Source organism: Gymnodraco acuticeps, unplaced genomic scaffold (assembly GCF_902827175.1).
Source record: "Gymnodraco acuticeps unplaced genomic scaffold, fGymAcu1.1, whole genome shotgun sequence".
In the NCBI taxonomy this organism is placed as follows: domain Eukaryota; kingdom Metazoa; phylum Chordata; class Actinopteri; order Perciformes; family Bathydraconidae; genus Gymnodraco; species Gymnodraco acuticeps.
In genome coordinates this window covers 525,950-549,116 of record NW_022990764.1, presented here as the reverse complement: position 1 = coordinate 549,116, position 23,167 = coordinate 525,950, and the positions used below count along the sequence as shown (strand labels likewise).

The 23,167-nt window shown below is 42.4% G+C and overlaps 1 protein-coding gene across 2 annotated transcripts; it reads right to left on the bottom strand.

Moving 5' to 3' along the window:
- Positions 1–10,653: 10,653 nt before the first annotated feature.
- On the bottom strand, positions 10,654–13,289 carry LOC117556797 (PHD finger protein Alfin1-like). Of its 2 annotated transcripts, XM_034232323.1 has the most exons (7): positions 13,131–13,285; positions 12,976–13,039; positions 12,682–12,770; positions 12,482–12,587; positions 12,143–12,248; positions 11,263–11,321; positions 10,654–10,935 (listed from the first exon to the last, which is right to left on the bottom strand). In XM_034232323.1, exons 2-7 carry the CDS (start codon positions 12,982–12,984, stop codon positions 10,843–10,845), a joined length of 462 nt encoding a protein of 153 aa, XP_034088214.1. In that variant the 5' UTR covers positions 12,985–13,039; positions 13,131–13,285; the 3' UTR covers positions 10,654–10,842. The 2 variants fall into 2 exon arrangements, with proteins under 2 accessions (XP_034088214.1, XP_034088213.1); XM_034232322.1 differs by having other exon boundaries at positions 12,976–13,289.
- Positions 13,290–23,167: the final 9,878 nt, after the last annotated feature.

Genomic DNA, 23,167 nt, shown 5'->3' with positions numbered 1-23,167 from the left:
GTCCGGGAAAAGATCAATCTTACCAGCCAAGAGGAGGGCGCTGGTGAGCAAGCTTCCCACAGACTTTCCTCCTCGACCAGTTACCAAGGTAAACATTTTTATTAATGATCAGGTCATTGACCAAGGGGTGCTAATAGACTCAGGAGCGGACGAAAGTCTTATGGATTGGGGCATAGTCAAACAGCTTTGTATAAAGACTGTTCCTCTATCTTCCCCCATTAACGCCAGTGCTTTAGACGGCCGTTTGTTGTTTACAGTAACCCACTGCACAGAACCTATCCAGATTACTGTAAATAATGACCACACTGAAGTTATGCAGTTTCACATTTTTGAATCTGCTCAGCATCCGATTATTTTGGGTTTTCCGTAGTTAAAAATCCACAACCCACACATTGACTGGCTCTCAGGAAAAATTAAGGAGTGGGGAGAGGATTGCATTAACAGGTGTAAACATTCACGCTCTGTTAAGGCACCAACAGACACTAGTAGGATCGTCATAGATCACCCAGACTATCCTGACCTACAGAAAGTACCTTTATGTTATCACGACCTAAAGGAAGCCTTTAACAAATCAAAAGCCATGTCGCTACCTCCTCACCGACCTTTTGATTGCCCCATTAATCTCCTACCGGGGGCTCCCATTCCCAAGGGCAGACTGTATTCGATCTCAAGGCCAGAGAGAGCGGCAATGGACGACTACATTTCCACGTCTCTTAAATCAGGAATTATCCGTCCTTTTTGTAGGAAAGAAGGACGGTTCTCTGAGACCTTGCATAAACTACAGCCCTCTTAATGACATTACGGTGAAAAACCGCTATACTCTGCCACTCATGTCCTCTGCTTTCGAGCTACTTCAGACTGCCAAGATTTTTACCAAGCTGGACTTAAGAAATGCATATCACTTGGTTAGAATAAGGGAAGGGGATGAGTGGAAAACAGGATTTAACACTCAGAGCGGTCACTATGAATACCTTGTGATGCCTTTTGGACTGTGTAATGCACCGGCTGTGTTTCAGGGTTTTGTGAATGAGGTTTTGCGGGAATTTTTGAATGTTTCTGTGTTTGTGTACCTTGATGACATTTTGATTTTCTCACCAGACTCTAAGTCCCATGTTCACCATGTCCGTCAGCTTCTGCAGAAACTACTCGAAAATCAATTGTATGTCAAGACAGAGAAGTGTGAGTTCCACGTAGAAAAGGTGGCCTTTCTAGGATATATATAATCTCACCAAACCAGATTCAGATGGAACCTACTAAAGTCAGTGCAGTTTCCAAGTGGCCAACACCAGACTCCAGGAAGAAGGTTCAGCAGTTCTTAGGGTTTGCAAACTTCTACAGAAAGTTTATAAGAAACTTCAGTTCTGTAGCTGCTCCTCTGCATGTTCTAACTTCTCCTAAAGTTCCCTTCAAGTGGACTTCCCAGGCTGACGTTGCTTTCCAGCTCCTCAGGGAGAAGTTCACCACAGCTCCCATTCTCACCATTCCGGATCCCCAGCGCCAGTTTGTGGTCGAGGTCGATGCTTCCAATGAGGGAATTGGAGACGTTTTGTCCCAAAAATCCTTGGAGGACAACAGGATACACCCATGTGCCTTCCTGTCGCGTAAGTTGACGACGGCAGAGAAGAACTATGATGTGGGGAATAAGGAACAGTTAGCTTTAAAAGCTGCTCTTGAGGAATGGAGACACTGGTTGGAGGGGGCAGAACAGCCGTTCTTAGTCTGGACAGACCATAAGAACCTGGAGTATATTAGAAAGGCTAAACGCCTCAACTCTCGGCAGGCCAGATGGACTCTATTTTTCAGTAGGTTCAATTTCACTCTCTCTTTCCGCCCCGGATCTCAGAATCAAAAGCCTGATGCCTTGTCTGGCCTTTTCGAACCAGAACCTTTTTCTGTAGAGCCCAAGACCATCCTTCCGTTAAACCGTATGGTCGGAGCTTTTTCCTGGCAAATAGAGTTGGACGTTAAACAGGCTAATATATTGAACCCAGCACCTAGCAAGTGTCCAAACCACCTGCTTTTTGTTCCTGTGTCTCTCCACTCCAAGGTCATCCACTGGACTCACACGTCTGTGCTCTCGTGCCACCCTGGAATTAAAAGGACTATGTGCAGGATTAAGCAGCGTTTCTGGTGGCCAGCCATGAAGAAGGATGTGCAGGAGAACGTAACGGCTTGTCCGGTGTGTGCTTGCAATAAAACCTCGTCCCAGGTCAAGATGGGTTTGCTCCAACCGCTGCCGATTCCTCAACGTCCCTGGTCACACATATCTATGGACTTTGTGAGAGGTCTCCCCTCGTCCAGAGGCAAAACTACGGTCCTGACAGTGGTGGACCGGTTCTCCAAGATGGTTCATTTCATTCCGCTAACCAAGATCCCCTCTGCCAAGGGTACCGCAGAGGTCATGATGACCCATATATTCAGGATCCACGGATTCCCAAATGACATTGTTTCCGACAGGGGTCCACAATTCATTTCAGCCTTCTGGAAGGAGTTTTGCAGACTCATAGGCGCTACTGTCAGCTTGTCTTCAGGTTACCACCCTCAATCGAATGGACAGTCGGAGCGCCTGAATCAGGAACTGGAGACTACACTACCCCGTCTCGTTTTCCAGAACCAGACCAACTGGAGCGACCACCTCACTTGGGTTGAGTTTGCTCACAATACTCTTCCCACGGCGGCCACAGGTCTCTCTCCTTTCCATTGTACCAATGGTTATCAACCTCCGCTGTTCTCAACCAACGAAGGGGAAGTTACGGTACCATCGGCTCACGCCTTGATTAGACGCTGTCGCCGAGTTTGGGCTGGAGCTCGCCAATCTCTTCTTAGAAGTTCGACTCGGATGAAGGCTGTAGCAGACGTCCACCGCAGGGCCGCTCCCATCTACAAACCGGGTCAAAAGGTGTGGCTTTCCACCAAGGACCTACCACTTCAGGTGGCTTCCAAGAAGTTGGCACCAAGGTTTGTGGGGCCTTTTCCGGTGTCGAAAGTCATCAATCCTGTGTCTGTGCGCCTAAGACTTCCCAGATCCATGGGGGTACATCCAACAATCCACATCAGCAAGATAAAGCCAGTTTATGAGAGCACACTTATTCCCGACTCCAAGCCCCCTCCACCACCCCAGTTCTTCGAAGGTGGCCTAACGTACAAGGTCCGCAAGTTGCTGGAGGTCCGCAATAGGGGTCGAGGCAAGCAATTCCTGGTGGATTGGGTGGGTTATGGTCTTGAGGAAAGGTGCTGGGTTCCTGCGAGATTCATTGTGGACAAAACCCTGATTCAGGATTTTTATGATCGGCCTGGGCCGTCAGGAGTCGGCCCTAGAGGGGGGGGGTACTGTTGTGCACCGTCAAAAGTGTTAGTCAGTCATGTTTCATGTTTATGTTGTATTGTTTTCACTCCCTGTTTTGTTTTTGTCACGTCTCATTTCAGGTTCCTTGACTCCCTTTCCTTATGTGTTTTCCCGCCCTCATCAGTGTCAGCCCCGCCCCTGATTGTTTTCACCTGTGTCTTGTTGTTGAGTGTTTAAATTCCAAAGTCTCCCAGTGTTCAGTGTCAGTTCGTCTTGTTCTGTCCTCATGTCAGAACTCTGCTCATCAGTTTTTCATTCTCTTGACACATGCCTGATTCATGCTTCTGAAAACTTTTTGTAAGTTTTGTTCCTCACGTTGTGAGCGTTTTTTTGTTGAGCCTTATTGAAACTCTTTATTTTTGTCACCTCACAAAGAGTGTTTTTTCTTTTTGTATATCCTTTTGGCAAATAAAAGTATATTACTTATACTTTATCTATGTCTCCCGGGTCGTGCATTTGAGTCCTTATCCTTGTGTAACCAAGTTCCTAACAAGCACCTGCGGCCGACAAACTGTATCTTAGACAGTATTCCCTCTCGTTTCCTTAGAGAAGTTTTTGAATCAGTTGGAGCAAGTGTTTTATTGCTTGTAAACATCTCTCTTAGCTCAGGATGTGTCCCAGCTGCCTTCAAACATGCCGTGGTTAAGCCACTACTTAAAAAGAAAAATCTCGATCGCTCCATTCTCGTAAATTTCAGGCCCATCTCCCAGCTACCCTTTTTATCTAAAGCCTTGGAGCGAGTAGTCTACGCCCAGCTGCAGTCGTTTTTAACCACGCATGGCATCCACGAAAAATGTCAGTCTGGCTTTAAACCTATGCATAGCACTGAAACAGCCCTTTTTAAGAGTTTTTAATGATCTGCTCTTAGCCGCCGATTCAGGCAGCCCAGCTGTCTTGGTGCTGTTAGACTTAACTGCTGCCTTTGACATTGTGGATCATAGTATCCTGTTGTCACGGCTTGAACAGTCCGCAGGCATTACAGGCTCTGCTCTTGCATGGTTCAGGTCTTATTTGACGGACCGTAGCTTCTCAGTGCAGTTAGGTGCTTTCTCCTCTGCCAAAGCCCCTCTTACCTGTGGGGTTCCCCAAGGCTCGATTCTGGGCCCCATCCTTTTCCTATTGTACATACTGCCCCTAGGTTCAATTCTCACAAAACATAATCTCCCCTTCCATTGTTATGCTGATGATGTACAGATGTACCTGCCTCTCAATCAAAATGCCAATTCACTACAGCAGTTGAAGGACTGCTTAATGGAGATAAAATCCTGGCTGAGCCAAAACTTCCTTACCCTCAATGAGAGCAAGACCGAGGTCATCTTTTTTGGACCCCAACCAACAGTCTCCCCGGTTGATATTCTGGGCTCCCTCAATAAAAATATCCTCCCCTCTGTCATGAACCTTGGAGTGACCTTCAACAGCGCCTTTAAATTTGATAAGCAGGTTAGCACTGTAGTCAAGACCTGCTTTTTCAAAATACGACTATTGGCTAAGACCAAGTCGTTTTTATCTTTTAAAGACCTAGAAAGGGTTATTAACGCCTTTGTTACCTCGAGACTGGATTACTGCAATGCTCTGTATGTGGGTATGGATCAGGCTTCAATTAGACGCCTCCAGCTAGTTCAGAACGCAGCGGCACGTCTTCTTACTGGCCATAAAAAGCGTGATTATATCACCCCAATTCTGGCCTCACTGCACTGGCTTCCAGTTCAGTTCAGAATAGATTTTAAACTCCTTTTATTTGTTTTCAAAGCCCTAAATGGGCTGGCTCCTGCCTATATAGCCGAACTCCTCCATCGCTACACCCCAGGCAGAGCCTTAAGGTCGGCTGATCAGCTGCTGTTGATGGTGCCTAAGACCAGGCTTAAAACCCGAGGGCATCGAGCTTTCGCAGCGGCTGGCCCTAGGCTCTGGAATACTTTGCCCCTCCATGTGAGGTCGGCCCAGACCCTGGGTTTTTTTTAATCAACACTTAAAACTCACTTTTTCTCTCTGGCGTGACAACGTGACATCACTATTATTTAACAACTCTTTTTATTGGGTTCTTTTATTTGGGGTTAAGTACATTGTCAGAATAAGTGAGAAGTTAATGTAACTTCTGTTAGACAGCCATATGCCATACATGTTTGCATACATTCACAGTCAATATTTATTCAGTATGATAGCTGTCTAACAGAAGTTACATTCATTTCTCACTTATTCTGACAATGTACTTAACCCCAAATAAAAGAACCCAATAAAAAGAGTTGTTAAATAATAGTGAAGTCACGTTGTAATACAAATAACTCATCTCTCTCGAGTTTTCTTTTTGAGCTTTGCTAAAAGCCACTGTGTCAAGTGTCCATCTTGGGTTGCCGTCCGTAGTTGTCCAATATTGCGGACCATCTCGCACATGCGCAGTACCGATCGGGCAGGGGGACGGATCGGGTAGTGACAATCCCCCCCAGACCGGAAAACTATGGGCGCTTCCCCACCGGCGCCTGCTGGTGAGGCGTCCTCTGACCTCACCGTTCCTACGGGTGCCTTCCTGGGCGCACCTCTCCCGGTGCCGCAGTCGCCACCGACGCTGCCCCAGCCTACTCGGCCAGGCCGCGTGAGGAGGCCGCCTGCACGTTACGAGCCCGAGTCCGGCAACTGGATTTAGACCGTTAATCTATTCCGTTTCCGGCCCATAGTTTTCCGGTCTGGGGGGGATGAAGAGTTTTTCGCCGGCCACTAGAGGGCAGCGTCACTGCTGTCGCTGTCCGGATATGCCGTGCTCTGACCCGGTAGTGCAGAGCGGCCATTTTAGTTCAAACATTGTTCATTCACTCCGCCCAAGCAAGCCCCCAGGAAGTGCGCCGGACTCAGATGAAAATATTCGTGCTGGCCAAACGGCGGTACTACACTTCCGTTTGGTTGCCAGGCCCGGAAACACTTTTTCCCATTGACTAACATGGGGAAAGAGTGGTCTGTAACTCGTTGGATAATTTTGTTTAAACTAAATAAACTACCCAGTATGAACACTTGTATAGCCCTTATTAAAAACATTCGTTCCTCAAGTTGTAAAAATGTGCTAATAACGTTATTCTGAGAGTTATTTCCCTCTGCATTATGAACGCGCATCTAACCCACGGGACCGCGCCGCCCGGCACGTTCATGTTACGTGTTCCGACCAATCAGAGCACACTGTGCTCACAGAGAGGGTGGGGGCTGGAGCTATTGGAGCTACAACGAGCCGTTAAAGGCAGAGAGTGAAATTCAGTGAATACACGTAGTTTACAGAGATGCTGTATGAGAAACCAATGTGAGTTGCGTTTATCTTTACCCATGGATGCACAATAAGAACGGATCCATATCGTCTTACTGCCATCCCACGGAGCTGTAATAATGGATATATTGCACATATGTTTGCTGTAATTCATTATCATACTACATGGGCTGTATGATTAAATCTTGTACCGTAAATGTTGTATTAAATAAAGTTAATATTACCGACATTATTAACGTCCCTGTAGCTTCGTATTGCACTAAGAAGCTTATTGCACTGTATATAAATATATATAAACAATATTTATATATATATATATATATATATATATATATATATATACAGTGCAATAATTATTTCATGCTAAATGAAGCTCTGTTGGATATCACTAGATCCTGTTACAGCGTAATATAAGTACATAACGATTGATGTGTACATTAGCATCATTACTAGCTAGCCGCTAGCTGCTAACTGCCGCCTCGTTCATATCAAATCCATAACAACATCCATTACCATGCTGTCATGAACGCGCGGTGCTGTTACGTGTACGCAAATTGACGTGCTTGATGTGAACGAGCATTTTGGTTAAAGTTGCGCATGCTCTATGAGTGCACATACGGGTACTTCTCAGGCATGCTGGGTAATCTGTGACGTTTCACTCTCTCAAAAGTTGGGCCATTTTATCATCATGCACTAATGAGCAGCTCTCATAGGAATGAATGAGGCCCCGCCTCCCACGCTGTATCCAGTTCTTATTATACATCCATGCGCCCAAGCTCCCAGGAAGTGCGCCGGACTCAGATGAAAATATTCGTGCTGGCCAAACGGCGGTACTACACTTCCGTTTGGTTGCCAGGCCCGGAAACACTTTTTCCCATTGACTTACATTGGGAAAGAGTGGTCTGTAACTCGTTGGATAATTTTTTAAAAACTAAATAAACTACCCAGTATGAACACTTGTATAGCCCTTATTAAAAACATTCGTTCCTCAAGTTGTAATAATGTGCTAATAACGTTATTCTGAGAGTTATTGCCCTCTGCATTATCAACGCGCATCTAACCCACGGGACCGCGCCGCCCGGCACGTTCATGTTACGTGTCCCGACCAATCAGAGCACACTGTGCTCACAGGGAGGGTGGGGGCTGGAGCTATTGGAGCTACAACGAGCCGTTTAAGGCAGAGAGTGAAATTCAGTGAATACACGTAGTTTACAGAGATGCTGTTTGAGAAACCAATGTGAGTTGCGTTTATCTTTACCCATGGATGCACAATAAGAAAGGACCCATATCGTCTTACTGCCATCCCACAGAGCTGTAATAATGGATATATTGCACATGTTTGCTATAATTCATTATCAGCGACGTGCAGTCAGGGGAGGCAGAGCCTCACCTGTCATACTCATAGACTGGCCATACTACAATGTAACGGAAAAACAACTAAAGAAAAACTAAATAGTAATAATAATAAAATGTCTCCACTGATCTGTGTTGTAAATGTGATTTCTGTATGATTCCAATCGCTTTTTATAGTCAAAATCAGCAAATTTGCCGAGCTCCGCTACAACTACATGGTAGCGATGAGAAGTGAGGCAGGGACGAGCTCTGCTTCTCGTAAGCCCACAGTAACTTGCTGGAGCGCGGGCACTAATTTAGCGCGGGCACTTATTTTGTGAGCGCGCTCAAGCCAGTTACTGTGTGGTGAGGTGAGGCACAGATGAGCTCTGCCTCACCTCAGAATGCGTCACCTCCTTTATATATACAGTCTATGGTCACCTCACAGAAACTGGCTGGAAAGCGGGCACTAAGCGCATGCCTGTTACCATCTCACTGTAGGTCACCAATGTAATGTTTGTAGATCCCTTTATTACATTTATCCTCGCCATCCATAGTCTCTAAATAACTTATTTCACGTATATGATATTTAGGCTCGCCGTACAACGGCAATGAAAAAAGCACCAGGGGAGGCAGCCATAACCTCTGCCGCACTGAAGGGGGCGCACGTGAGCCCACAGGTTCTTGTTGCTACTGTTATTCTACGCAGAGACGGTAGACCAGACGCAAACAACAAACTAGACTTTTGAAACTAGAGGAAGATAAGGAGGACTTTTACAAAAAGTAATAGAGATTGTTGTCCAGAAGGATAGCATGGACTTCATCTTCAAGTCAAGGTAAGACCACATTGGTAATGCAAATTGGTTCTTACTAAGAAAGAACAATCCAATATTTAGATTGTGGGTATCCTTTTGTTGAACGGTCTGTTTAAAATGAATCGAAACATCAGACCAAAAAAGCTTTTGAAAATAACAGAATATCTCGATTAAGGTCAGAATATAATATTTGTAAATCTGACTGAAAGAGTCAGTGCCTCACCAGCCATGAACCTCACCGCACGTCACTGTTCATTATCATACTACATGGGCTGTATGATTAAATCGTGTACCATAAATGTTGTATTAAATAAAGTTAATATTACTTATTATAAGTATATATATATATATATACAGTGCAATCATTCTTTCATGCTAAATGAAGCTCTGTTGCTTGAATATCACTAGATCCTGTTACAGCGTAATATAAGTACATAACGATTGATGTGTACATTAGCATAATGACTAGCTAGCCGCTAGCTTCTAACTGCCGCCTCGTTAATATCAAATCCATCTTAATAACAAATCATTACCATGCTGTCATGAACGCGCGGTGCTGTTACGTGTACGCAAATTGACGTGCTTGATGTGAACGAGCATTTTGGTTAAAGTTGCGCATGCGCTATGAGCGCACATACGGGTACTTCTCAGGCATGCCGGGTAATCTGTGACGTTTCGCTCTCTCAAAAGTTGTGCCATTTTATCATCATGCGCTAATGAGCAACTCTCATAGGAATGAATGAGGCCCCGCCTCCCACGCTGTATCCAGTTCTTATTATACATCCATGACTCCGCCTCGAGTTGAGACGTTCATCCACTCATTCATGTAAGATTGTTTCCACTATTCAGGGTTCGTACGGTCATTGAAAACCTGGAAAAGTCATGGAAATTGAAAATGCAAATTCCAGGCCCTGGAAAAGTTATGGAAAACAATATTTTTCTCAAAGTTTTGGAAAAGTCATGGAAATGTAACTAAAGTTGCGTCAAATATAATTTACATTTAATCTAATCGCTGAAATAATCTGCGGTCGCGAGCTGTTATGTGCCATCATGACGCGCATGGTGTTATTTGTTAATGTCTGAAGTGCGAGCTGTGTGCTCGAGTCTTTCTGCCTGTCGGCTGAACTCTGCTGTTCCGGTGTTGTGTCACATTATGCCTCCCCGTCATGAAATGCCCCCCTTGTCACGGGAACGCGCATTTCTAAATGACACGTTTCACCTCTAAATGACACGTTAACACCATAGGTTTACACCTTAAAACGATGTTTAAAACGAAAAGTAAACGTTCAGGGTTTTTATTAATGGTAATTTTCAGACTGTGAGTTGTTTAGTGGTAGCTCATAGTCTTGATTCTTCTGGTTTAACTTTTCGCTCCGTATTTGAGGTGTCGAAATTCGTTCGTCACTTCCTTTTCAGTTTGTTTTTTTAAATGTTTTTTTTTATCATTATTGTTACGTCCTGTCTGTATAAACGTGCTTTAAAATGTATTGTTTAATTTTACATAGTTGTCATCTAATAATCAAAATATGTTTACAAATGTTACATAGTCTTTGTCAGCATATATGCTATGCGTACAAAATAAAGTGTGACATTCATGAAACTTGCTCCATTTATTGGTACCAGTCCTAGAACCATACCCTGAAAAATGCTTGAGGGTGGGATTCATAGAAACCTCTTTTGGTGGGGGGGGGCATTATATGACAGGCCTGGCCATCACAATATGCCCCCCCTTGCTATCTTACAAAATAAAAGTGTCACATTCATGAAACTTGCTCCATTTATTGGTACCAGTCCTAGAACCATACCCTGAAAAATGCTTGAGGGTGGGATTCATAGAAACCTCTTTTGGTGGGGGGGGGCATTTTATGACAGGCCTGGCCATCACAATATGCCCCCCCTTGCTATCTTACAACATAAAAGTGTCACATTCATGAAACTTGCTCCATTTATTGGTACCAGTCCTAGAACCATACCCTGAAAAATGCTTGACGGTGGGATTCATAGAAACCTCTTTTGGGGTGGGGTGCATTTTATGACAGGCCAAACAATAGTTGCATTGGTTGAAATGACAGTGGACAGTTAATGATGGTTCCTTCGGGGCATTATGTGCATCCAGGGCACAAGTACGGTTGATCAACTGGCGGCCTTTGTACACATTGGTGGTGGTACCACTGCTGACAAATGTCACAGCAAATCTGAGAAAACAATAAATACTTGTTATGTAAGGTATGCATTATGGGATTTTGTTATGATAATAGAATATCTCTAATGTATTTCCCACTAACATTCTAACCATTCCTTCAATAATCGAAATCTTTCAAAAACATAAATGTTGTGTTATGAGAAAGAAATACATTTTCAACAAAAATTTATGGAAAAACAAGCAAAACATTAATCCTTTATCAGTTAATGCTGAAGATGCCAAATATAGTAGCAATTACCAACGCAAATGTTATGTTGATAAAGTCTGGAAACATATTTCTGCTAATTTTCTTTATTTGTAATGTGCAATAGGAAATTACCCAATGTTCTTCATCCTGCTCCTCCATCCCGCAGTAAAAGCAAAGCCTGCTTAGATCATCTGTTGAGACAAAACGTAATCAATATCTTCAGATAAACCACATTACAGATTTGGGGTCAAGGTGACCCATTCCAATTTTTGACTAAAAGGTCAATTATATAAGGACACATTTGTTGTGGTCTTTTATTATTTTGTGTGAAGAAAAGGCAAAACACACACAAACACATAGATTTTCTAAATGATTAAATCTGAGCACAGAGGAGCCATCTGCTCCTTCTTTCACTCTCTCCTTACCCTCTTTAGAATGGGAACCTGCACAATGTCATTACAAAACATCCAAAAACTTCTTTCGCACTGTACGCATCAATTTAAGTTTGGTTCTCATGGTTCTTTTGTTGTTCATCACATTAGCTTTACAGCTTAGATTATAATAAATTCAAGGTAAAAATTAACTGAGGATATCAGTTAAAAGTAATACACACCAATGAGCACATTGAAAGGAGGAAGATGGGGAAATCTCACATCTTAAATAAACCGCAGAATTGAAAGGGTGTGTTAGAGTGTGACGTGTGTAGCCTATATGAAATTGCAGTTGAAGATGCCTGCCTGCGATGCTTCATATGTTATCTGTTTGGAGTTGAGATACACAATATACTGTATGTAGTGACTATTTACCCTAATCTATACTTAAGCCACTGTGTTGCTTTTAAAACCCTGATAATGTCCCTGGTCAACAGTACCAATGGTCCAAGCAGTGATACAATACAACAATTTGCATGGCACATTATTAATATACTAGGTTATTGATGCATACTTATGAGATACAATTAATAAAAGTAACTACATGAAGTCATTGACAATGTTGAGAAAAGGTAACAAACCAGATTCTCTGAGGAGAGAAGTAGCAATGTCCAGCCTCAGCTCGTGCACTGCCTTCTGTGAGCTTTCAAACTCAATTGACTCCCCCAGTAAAATCTTCTCTGCAAACTGAAGAGAACCTTGATTAGTATATGGACTGCATGGTCTATGATTTTACCCTCAAATGGAATACAGACAAATTACCCAACAGATTTAAAGAATGACATGTTGTATATGTGTAGTTTGACACAATTCAATACATCTTTGATCAAGATGTATAAAAGCAAGTCAAGATATTCAGTCTAATTGCTACTGAATTTGAGTTTGAGAGTAATGTTTGGCTAAATGCATTTCACACTCACTTTTAAGGCCAGGACACCACAGGATGTGCTGTCTTGTTGGCGATTATGGGGGAGGGTGCTGCATGTCCATCTTGACACCTTGCAGCCTTTCATCCTCATAAAGGCTCTACAGTATGTATATAGTACATGTGTCAAGATGCAGCACATCATTGTCAAAATACTCATAAAACACCGGAACTAGTACACTGTATCAAATGTACCTTGTAGACTGCAGGCACACCTTCGTTTTGCCTTTCCCTTCTCCAAGTGGATCCAAGAAGAGGGTTTTCTTCTCATGGGGGTACATTACCTTTTATTATTCACATGGAAACACAACATGCATTAGGCAGGAACCATACATTACGCAGGTACGATGTAGGGTATTGTTTAGATTTGATCAATAATAAGTGACAGCATGTATGTGTGGCCCGGTTATCTTGCAAATCACTAATTATATATGGTGTATACAGCACTATAGATACAGATTGGAGCTTAAAATATGCTCCTATTCTCACCACCAACATCCAATGATGGTTCTCGTTCACAATTCCCACGATGACTGTGTGCCATTGGATCAACCTGAGAGTAGTTGCACAAGTATTACATTCCTGTTGAAAAATGCACATTTGCAACATTTACAAAAGCAAAGTTATTCCAATCATGTACATACCCGGATTCTTCCAAATGTGTGTTTCCAGATGGCGGTCATAGCGTAGCTGTCAATAACAGCTGCTTGACCGTCATTGCGCTGGTTGATTTTTCTGGGTATGGTTCTAGGACTGGTACCAATAAATGGAGCAAGTTTCATGAATGTGACACTTTTATTTTGTAAGATAGCAAGGGGGGGCATATTGTGATGGCCAGGCCTGTCATATAATGCCCCCCCCACCAAAAGAGGTTTCTATGAATCCCACCCTCAAGCATTTTTCAGGGTATGGTTCTAGGACTGGTACCAATAAATGGAGCAAGTTTCATGAATGTGACACTTTTATTTTGTAAGATAGCAAGGGGGGGCATATTGTGATGGCCAGGCCTGTCATATAATGCCCCCCCCCACCAAAAGAGGTTTATATGAATCCCACCCTCAAGCATTTTTCAGGGTATGGTTCTAGGACTGGTACCAATAAATGGAGCAAGTTTCATGAATGTGACACTTTTATTTTGTAAGATAGCAAGGGGGGGCATATTGTGATGGCCAGGCCTGTCATATAATGCCCCCCCCCACCAAAAGAGGTTTATATGAATCCCACCCTCAAGCATTTTTCAGGGTATGGTTCTAGGACTGGTACCAATAAATGGAGCAAGTTTCATGAATGTGACACTTTTATTTTGTAAGATAGCAAGGGGGGGCATATTGTGATGGCCAGGCCTGTCATATAATGCCCCCCCCACCAAAAGAGGTTTCGATGAATCCCACCCTCAAGCATTTTTCAGGGTATGGTTCTAGGACTGGTACCAATAAATGGAGCAAGTTTCATGAATGTGACACTTTTATTTTGTAAGATAGCAAGGGGGGGCATATTGTGATGGCCAGGCCTGTCATATAATGCCCCCCCCCACCAAAAGAGGTTTATATGAATCCCACCCTCAAGCATTTTTCAGGGTATGGTTCTAGGACTGGTACCAATAAATGGAGCAAGTTTCATGAATGTGACACTTTTATTTTGTAAGATAGCAAGGGGGGGCATATTGTGATGGCCAGGGATGTCATAAAATGCCCCCCCCCCCCCACCAAAAGAGGTTTTTATGAATCCCACCCTCAAGCATTTTTCAGGGTATGGTTCTAGGACTGGTACCAATAAATGGAGCAAGTTTCATGAATGTGACACTTTTATTTTGTAAGATAGCAAGGGGGGGCATATTGTGATGGCCAGGCCTGTCATAAAATGCCCCCCCCCCCCCCACCAAAAGAGGTTTTTATGAATCCCACCCTCAAGCATTTTTCAGGGTATGGTTCTAGGACTGGTACCAATAAATGGAGCAAGTTTCATGAATGTGACACTTTTATTTTGTAAGATAGCAAGGGGGGGAATATTGTGATGGCTAGGCCTGTCATAAAATGCCCCCCCCCCAAAAAAAAGAGGTTTCTATGAATCCCACCCTCAAGCATTTTTCAGGGTATGGTTCTAGGACTGGTACCAATAAATGGAGCAAGTTTCATGAATGTGACACTTTTATTTTGTAAGATAGCAAGGGGGGGCATATTGTGATGGCCAGGCCTGTCATATAATGCCCCCCCCCACCAAAAGAGGTTTATATGAATCCCACCCTCAAGCATTTTTCAGGGTATGGTTCTAGGACTGGTACCAATAAATGGAGCAAGTTTCATGAATGTGACACTTTTATTTTGTAAGATAGCAAGGGGGGGCATATTGTGATGGCCAGGGATGTCATAAAATGCCCCCCCCCCCCCCACCAAAAGAGGTTTTTATGAATCCCACCCTCAAGCATTTTTCAGGGTATGGTTCTAGGACTGGTACCAATAAATGGAGCAAGTTTCATGAATGTGACACTTTTATTTTGTAAGATAGCAAGGGGGGGCATATTGTGATGGCCAGGCCTGTCATAAAATGCCCCCCCCCCCCCCACCAAAAGAGGTTTTTATGAATCCCACCCTCAAGCATTTTTCAGGGTATGGTTCTAGGACTGGTACCAATAAATGGAGCAAGTTTCATGAATGTGACACTTTTATTTTGTAAGATAGCAAGGGGGGGAATATTGTGATGGCTAGGCCTGTCATAAAATGCCCCCCCCCCAAAAAAAAGAGGTTTCTATGAATCCCACCCTCAAGCATTTTTCAGGGTATGGTTCTAGGACTGGTACCAATAAATGGAGCAAGTTTCATGAATGTGACACTTTTATTTTGTAAGATAGCAAGGGGGGGCATATTGTGATGGCCAGGCCTGTCATATAATTCCCCCCCCCACCAAAAGAGGTTTCTATGAATCCCACCCTCAAGCATTTTTCAGGGTATGGTTCTAGGACTGGTACCAATAAATGGAGCAAGTTTCATGAATGTGACACTTTTATTTTGTAAGATAGCAAGGGGGGGCATATTGTGATGGCCAGGCCTGTCATATAATTCCCCCCCCCCACCAAAAGAGGTTTCTATGAATCCCACCCTCAAGCATTTTTCAGGGTATGGTTCTAGGACTGGTACCAATAAATGGAGCAAGTTTCATGAATGTGACACTTTTATTTTGTAAGATAGCAAGGGGGGGGCATATTGTGATGGCCAGGCCTGTCATATAATGCCCCCCCCACCAAAAGAGGTTTCTATGAATCCCACCCTCAAGCATTTTTCAGGGTATGGTTCTAGGACTGATACCAATAAATGGAGCAAGTTTCATGAATGTCACACTTTTATTTTGTACGCATAGCATATATGCTGACAAAGACTATGTAACATTTGTAAACATATTTAGATTATTAGATGACAACTATGTAAAATTAAACAATACATTTTAAAGCACGTTTATACAGACAGGACGTAACAATAATGATAAAAAAACCATTTAAAAAAACAAACTGAAAAGGAAGTGACGAACGAATTTCGACACCTCAAATACGGAGCGAAAAGTTAAACCAGAAGAATCAAGACTATGAGCTACCACTAAACAACTCACAGTCTGAAAATTACCATTAATAAAAACCCTGAACGTTTACTTTTCGTTTTAAACATCGTTTTAAGGTGTAAACCTATGGTGTTAACGTGTCATTTAGAGGTGTAAACGTGTCATTTAGAAATGCGCGTTCCCGTGACAAGGGGGGCATTTCATGACGGGGAGGCATAATGTGACACAACACCGGGATGAGGGTCAGCTACATTATCTACGGTGCGTTCGTTAACTGTGCGGAGTCACTGTGGCATAGACTGCACCGCTGGTGAACAGCTGTTAGAACGGGCCGTTCAGGTGTTCAGAGCAGAGCGGCAGAGCGTGATGTGAACTGAAACGTTTTTCTGTCGCAATATCATTTAAGGAATCGTTGAGCTAGCTAGCTAGCATACATTGTCACTATCTGCTAACGTTAGCTTTAGCCTTCGTTTTCTAATAGTTTTTTTCATAGGCTATAAACAGAGGTGGTATAAGTATAGATCTTGTACTTGATTAAAAGTAGAAGTACTCAGATCTTATACTTTAGTAGAAGTAGGCTACTCAGATCTTGTACTTAATAAAAGTAGAAGTACTCAGATCTTGTACTTTAGTAAAAGTAGAAGTACTCTGATCTTGTACTTGAGTAAAAGTAGAAGTACCAGAATGTAGGAATACTCTGTTTCAGTAAAAGTCCTGCATTCAAAATGTTCCTCAAGTAAAAGTAGTAAAGTATTCTCATCAAAATATAGTGAAAGTAGCGACAGTAAAAGTAGTCATTGTGCAGATTGGTCCATTTCAGAATAATATACACTGAACAAAAATATAAATGCAACACTTTTGTTTTTAATCCCATTTTTCATGAGATGAACTCAAAGATCTAAAACATTTTCTATATACACGAAATAACCATTTCTCTCAAATATTGTTCACAAATCTGAAAAAATCTGTGATAGTGAGCACTTCTCCTTTGCTGAGATAATCCATCCCACCTCACAGGTGTGGCATATCAAGATGCTGATTAGACAGCATGATTATTGCACAGGTGTGCCTTAGGCTGGCCACAATAAAAGGCCACTCTAAAATGTTCAGTTTTATCACACAGCACAATGTCACAGATGTCGCAAGTTTTGAGGGAGCGTGCAATTGGCATGCTGACAGCAGGAATGTCCACCAGAGCTGTTGCCCGTGAATTGAATGTTAATTTCTCTACCATAAGCGTCTCCAAAGGCGTTTCAGAGAATTTGGCAGTACATCCAACCGCAGACCACGTGTAACCACACCAGCCCAGGACCTCCACATCCAGCATGTTCACCTCCAAGATCGTCTGAGACCAGCCACTCGAACAGCTGCTGCAACAATCGGTTTGCATAACCAAAGAATTTCTGCACAAACTGTCAGAAACCAGGGAAGCTCATCTGCATGCTCGTCGTCCTCATCGGGGTCTCGACCTGACTCCGGTTCGTCGTCGTAACCGACTTGAGTGGGCAAATGCTCACATTCGATGGCGTCTGGCACGTTGGAGAGGTGTTCTCTTCACGGATGAATCCCGGTTTTCACTGTTCAGGGCAGATGGCAGACAGCGTGTGTGGCGTCGTGTGGGTGAGCGGTTTTCTGATGTCAATGTTGTGAATCGAGTGGCCCATGGTGGTGGTGGGGTTATGGTATGGGCAGGCGTATGGTATGGACGACGAACACAGGTGCATTTTATTGATGGCATTGTGAATGCACAGAGATACTGTGACGAGATCCTGAGGCCCATTGTTGTGCCATTCATCCACGACCTCATGTTGCAGCATGATAATGCACGGCCCCATGTTGCAAGGATCTGTACACAATTCCTGGAAGCTGAAAACATCCCAGTTCTTGCATGGCCAGCATACTCACCGGACATGTCACCCATTGAGCATGTTTGGGATGCTCTGGATCGGCGTATACAACAGCGTGTTCCAGTTCCTGCCAATATCCAGCAACTTCGCACAGCCATTGAAGAGGAGTGGACCAACATTCCACAGGCCACAATCAACAACCTGATCAACTCTATGCGAAGGAGATGTGTTGCACTGCGTGAGGCAAATGGTGGTCACACCATATACTGACTGGTTTTCGGACCCCCCCAATAAAGCAAAACTGCACGTTTCAGAGTGGCCTTTTATTGTGGCCAGCCTAAGGCACACCTGTGCAATAATCATGCTGTCTAATCAGCATCTTGATATGCCACACCTGTGGCAATGAACTGTAGTGGAGTCGAAGTATACCATGTACCTCTGAACTGTAGTGGAGTCGAAGTACACCATGTACCTCTGAACTGTAGTGAGTAGAAGTACACCATGTACCTCTGAACTGTAGTGGAGTAGAAGCACACCATGTACCTCTGAACTGTAGTGAGTAGAATTACACCATGTACCTCTGAACTGTAGAGTAGTAGAAGTACACCATGTACCTCTGAACTGTAGAGTAGTAGAAGTACCCCATGTACCTATGAACTGTAGTGGAGTAGAAGTACACCATGTACCTCTGAACTGTAGTGGAGTCGAAGTACACCATGTACCTCTGAACTGTAGAGTAGTAGAAGTACACCATGTACCTCTGAACTGTAGAGTAGTAGAAGTACACCATGTACCTATGAACTGTAGTGGAGTAGAAGTACAAAGTAGCAAAACATTGAAATACTTAATAAAGTACAAGTATCTCAAAATTGTACCCCTGTATAGTACTTGTTGAGTTTATGAACTTAGTTACTTTACACCACTGGCTATACAGATAGAAAGACTAAGCCTTGCACAGAGGCATGAAAATACATTTTCAAAATGCTCAATAGTGCTGCCAGAATTATAAACTGACTGCTACACAATTAAAATAAATGCTTTTATATATTTCTATTAGATGTGACTCTTTGGCGTTTCTGTTATTATTACCTGCTGCTTTAGTTGTTCTGACTGCTAAAATCCGCTGTTATTCCTCATTTTAAAGCCGATATTCCGTAGGGTCGGGGGGCTCGGATCCTTGTCACCTTTTTCATACCTGATGAGTTTGCATCCCTGACTACAGTTGCTTTAGCGTATAGAAGCTAGTAAGCCTACTATTTGATTTGTTTTAGGTAGGCAGGACATGTTTCATATGCAAACCTTATTTTCCTGTTCCATGTTAAAATAAACCATTTTCAGTGGTAATTTGTTTTTGGTTATGGAAAATTAGGTAAAGGTCATTGAGAAGTCATTTGAAAATCATTGGTGAAAAAGTGTATGAACCCTGACTATTGTTTGGTGTGTCTATACTCTGTGTCGTTGAATATATGTGTATTGGTCATGACATGCATGGATGTAGTACTTTGTCAGCTTATCTTGCTGCATTGCTCTGTTTCAGTGTGTCGTCATCCTTGTCATTCAACTACCGAAACTGACATTGAGGAGTGTGTTTCTTCATCCGTCATAATCGTTTGTTTCCGTGAACGGCCGACTGTTGTGTGACGCAAATGCTGCGGCTGCAAGGCATTGTGGGGCAGCATTTTCTCCTCTCCTTTCGGTTAGGGAGTGTCACTAGAGGCTTCTCAATACTCAAATTTCCCCTCCTCGACTCCCCTCCTCGGTTCCCCTCCTCGAGACTTAGACCCGCCCACAGGAGATGCGAGCGGAGGACCGAGGAGGGGAACCGAGGAGAGAGGAGGGGAAGCAGCAGACATTTAAATAAATGAGAACTCCTCTCCTCTGAGCGGTCATTTTAAAGAGACGTCCGTTCATTATTACGTGGCAACAGCTGCATCAGCTGTCGAGTGTTTTGTCATAGCGCTGTATCTCTGTTAGATCAGCTGAACATTGTTCCCCCACATATTTACTTTGAATTCATTGAGACCCTGCTGAAAAAACCAGCTTAGACCAGCTTAAGATGTTAGCTGGTTTTAGCTGGTGTTAGCTGGTGTTAGGCTGGTTTAGTTGGTTTACCAGGCTGGACAAGCTGGCCAGGCTGGTCTTGCTGGTTTGCTAGTATAGTTGGCCAGCTTGGTATGGCTGGTCAACCGGGCCAGGTAAGCTGGTGTCTGCTGGTCAAGCTGATTGTCCTGCGGGCTGGCTGGCTGGACTGACCAGCAAAGCCCGCCTGGTAAGCTGGTCAAGCTGGTTAGGATGGTTTGATTTTTTACATTATGAATTTCTCCCCACATACTATTAACTAAGTTAATTCATATGACCTATGGACCTGGTTTGTTCTGTTCTTTATTGCAAGAAAAATACTTGAAAGATTAAATTGTTTTGATTTCATCTATTTAATTTACTTTGAGTAAAATGTAATTAATCAATTAAAATCTGATACATGGAGCAGTTCATTCATTCATTCATATAATCAAACAATTTAACAGTACAATTATTCAGGTGGCATATTCAACACTACATAGTTTAATGTGCAGGAACTGTGGTTTTGATTGACAAATCTAGTAGTAATGTTATTTAACAAGGCAATATGCTGTGGCTTAAAACAAAGTTTAAGAAAAGCAACACAGCTTTTAATTTAAAACAAAGTCTTTAATTTGAATTGGATACAGGAAGTGGCATTCGACCGACCAATTGTGTAATTCCATCACTCAGCTGAATTTCTAACACTCAATCATCACATAAATACCTTCAAAGGGAAGCTAATATGGACAAACACTGGACAAAAGGTCACATCTGATGGCTAGATAATCATTTCATATAAGACCCCAGGTCTCACAGACCTATGGAAGAGGGAATAGGCTTGAAGGCAAAACAATAAATGGTGGCCAAGGGTGAGTACTTACGTACTCTAATGTGTAGAAAATGTGTAGAAAAACTGCATTGTTTTACCCATGTTTTGTCATCATAAGGAAGATTTTTGGTGGTAATACAAACCTGCAATAATGCATACCAACACCAATTTCTTTAGAAGAGAGAATAAATAAGTTTAAAAAAACATTTACATTTTAATTTTGTCATGTTTAAAAATAATCACATCCCTTTTTTATCATCTTATTCACACAACAGTGGTAGGTTCCAACATTTGAGTCTCAAGGACAATTGAAGAACATTTATAACAATAAGAAATGCAGTAAGCCAAAATACTAGTAGTAGTAGTAAAAGTACTTTAATGGTAGCATTTTGCCTTTTAAAGTATAGTTCCCTTTCATAAGAATGCAATACAGAGGTCTGTCTGTCATCAGAATGTTTTATATAGGATTTTCAGACAATTGTGTTCCTGACAATCACTGACAAACTGTAATTAGTCATTTAACAGTATGTTTACATTAAAGACATGACATATGGCAAACAATGACATTTCATCATTAAGTCAATAATCAAGCAATACATTAAACACAATTCAGGACCCACTTGTATCTTTACATTAAAAGAAAATACATCAATAAAACACTCAAATGTACTACAAGATGCCCCAGATTGGAGCTGCAACAATTACTAAATTAATGAATTATTTGCTAACTATTAAATTACAACTATTTGGAAAATCAATTAATCGTTTTAAGTCACTTTTAAAATGTGAATATTTTCCGGTTTATCGTCTTCTATGACAGTGAACTGAATATTTTTTGGTTGTGGAAAAAACAAGACATTTGAAGATATCACCTTGGTATTTAGGCATATTTTACCATTCTATGGAGCACAACAAACTATCGATTAAACAAGAAAATAATGGACAGATTAACGATAATGAAAATAATTGTTTGCTGCCGCCATACTGCAGCAGATTAAAATTACAATCTGATTAAAAGCAGACTGTTAAACTCACATTTAATAATCATTTATTTTAAATGTTCTCAGAACAATGCAGTGAACTATGCTCAGAACAGTCTCATAATACACACATGCGCACAGAAGGATTCACACTTGTACTTATACTTAAGTTCTTTGTGAATTGGTTAATATATTAACTAGAGATTTTCCCTGTTCAGGGAAAACAGGGAAAATCTCTAGAATCTGCAAATGTGTATTGCTTGTAGCATGCTAAAACTATGTTTATACATTTACTTGTTTCCATTTATTGATCATTTTCATTCAAACTTTTTTAAGAATGTTGACTCAAGCTTTCATAATATATTAACCAATTCACAAATAACTTAAGTATCCCTAATGTGAACAACTACTGCCATGTTTTAATCTCTCTCAATTGAGTTTGGTAAATCACACGCACACACACACTTTCTCAGCACATTCTATGACAACACACTTGTGGTGTAATCTATGGACTGCAATCAGTTCCATTTGTGATCTGTCACCTGGTCTGATGCAGGCAATGTGTGGCACACACACCCTTTGTGGGAAGGCAGCCAGAAGTGTGTAAAATGGGATGAAAAGCAAGGCAAGTTCACTTTTTCCATCTACATCATAAGAGAGAATCTGATGCAACTCTCCCCGAGATCCATCAGACAGTCTGACGCACCAGTCATTGCGTCTCTTTGCTCGACTGTAATCACGGCTGGTATAAACAAGACCTTGGTGAATCATTCTCTTGTGTGAGAGGATCTTATCTGGAGGCTGTTTGCCTGCTGTGACAAAAGCTTGGTGCTCATGCTGTGTGAGATGTTTGACATGTCCGCCATCCAGAACATTGGTATTGCTGAATTGTTTGTCATTTTTAACCTTAGAGTACTCAGTCATTTGACTACAGAAACCAAAACCGCGGTCACTCACTCTGTGTTTGGATGTGAAATATGGAAAGGATTTGTGAAGCAAATATTTGCCCACAATCTGCTTAGGTACATCCTTTGTGCCATGCACCAACTTGAGAAGAATCCCGTTAGCGTGTTCAAAAACAAAGGCAGAGTGCGCCCATAAGGGACCCAACAACTTCACAGACTTTGCCAGATGTGTCAGAAGATGTACATTTGAGGTCATGGCAGCCTCCCCAAACAGTGCTTGAAATCTTATTACAAATTCTAACAGCATCTCATCAGCTTTGTTGACCTCCTCAAAACTAACTTCCTCTTGCAAAAGCAGGTAGATGGCTGAAACTAGAAGGCAAAGATGGTTTGTGTATTCCACATCTATGAGTCCTTCTAGACATGGCAAACTATAGAACAACAACCATGACCTCCACTCTGATGCTTTCCAGAACTTGAAATCTGAGATGGCCCTGGGAAGTCGAGTGA

Bases quoted from the DNA above. Each gene is read 5' to 3' on its own strand.
- LOC117556797 (XM_034232322.1), bottom strand. From the start codon at position 13,095: ATGTTGCAAATGTGCATTTTTCAACAGGAATGTAATACTTGTGCAACT. The intron at 12,771-12,975 runs GTGAGAATAGGA...GAATAATAAAAG, and splicing joins ACCATCATTGGATGTTGGTG to GTAATGTACCCCCATGAGAA. The intron at 12,588-12,681 runs GTACATTTGATA...TACATACTGTAG, and splicing joins GTGTGCCTGCAGTCTACAAG to AGCCTTTATGAGGATGAAAG.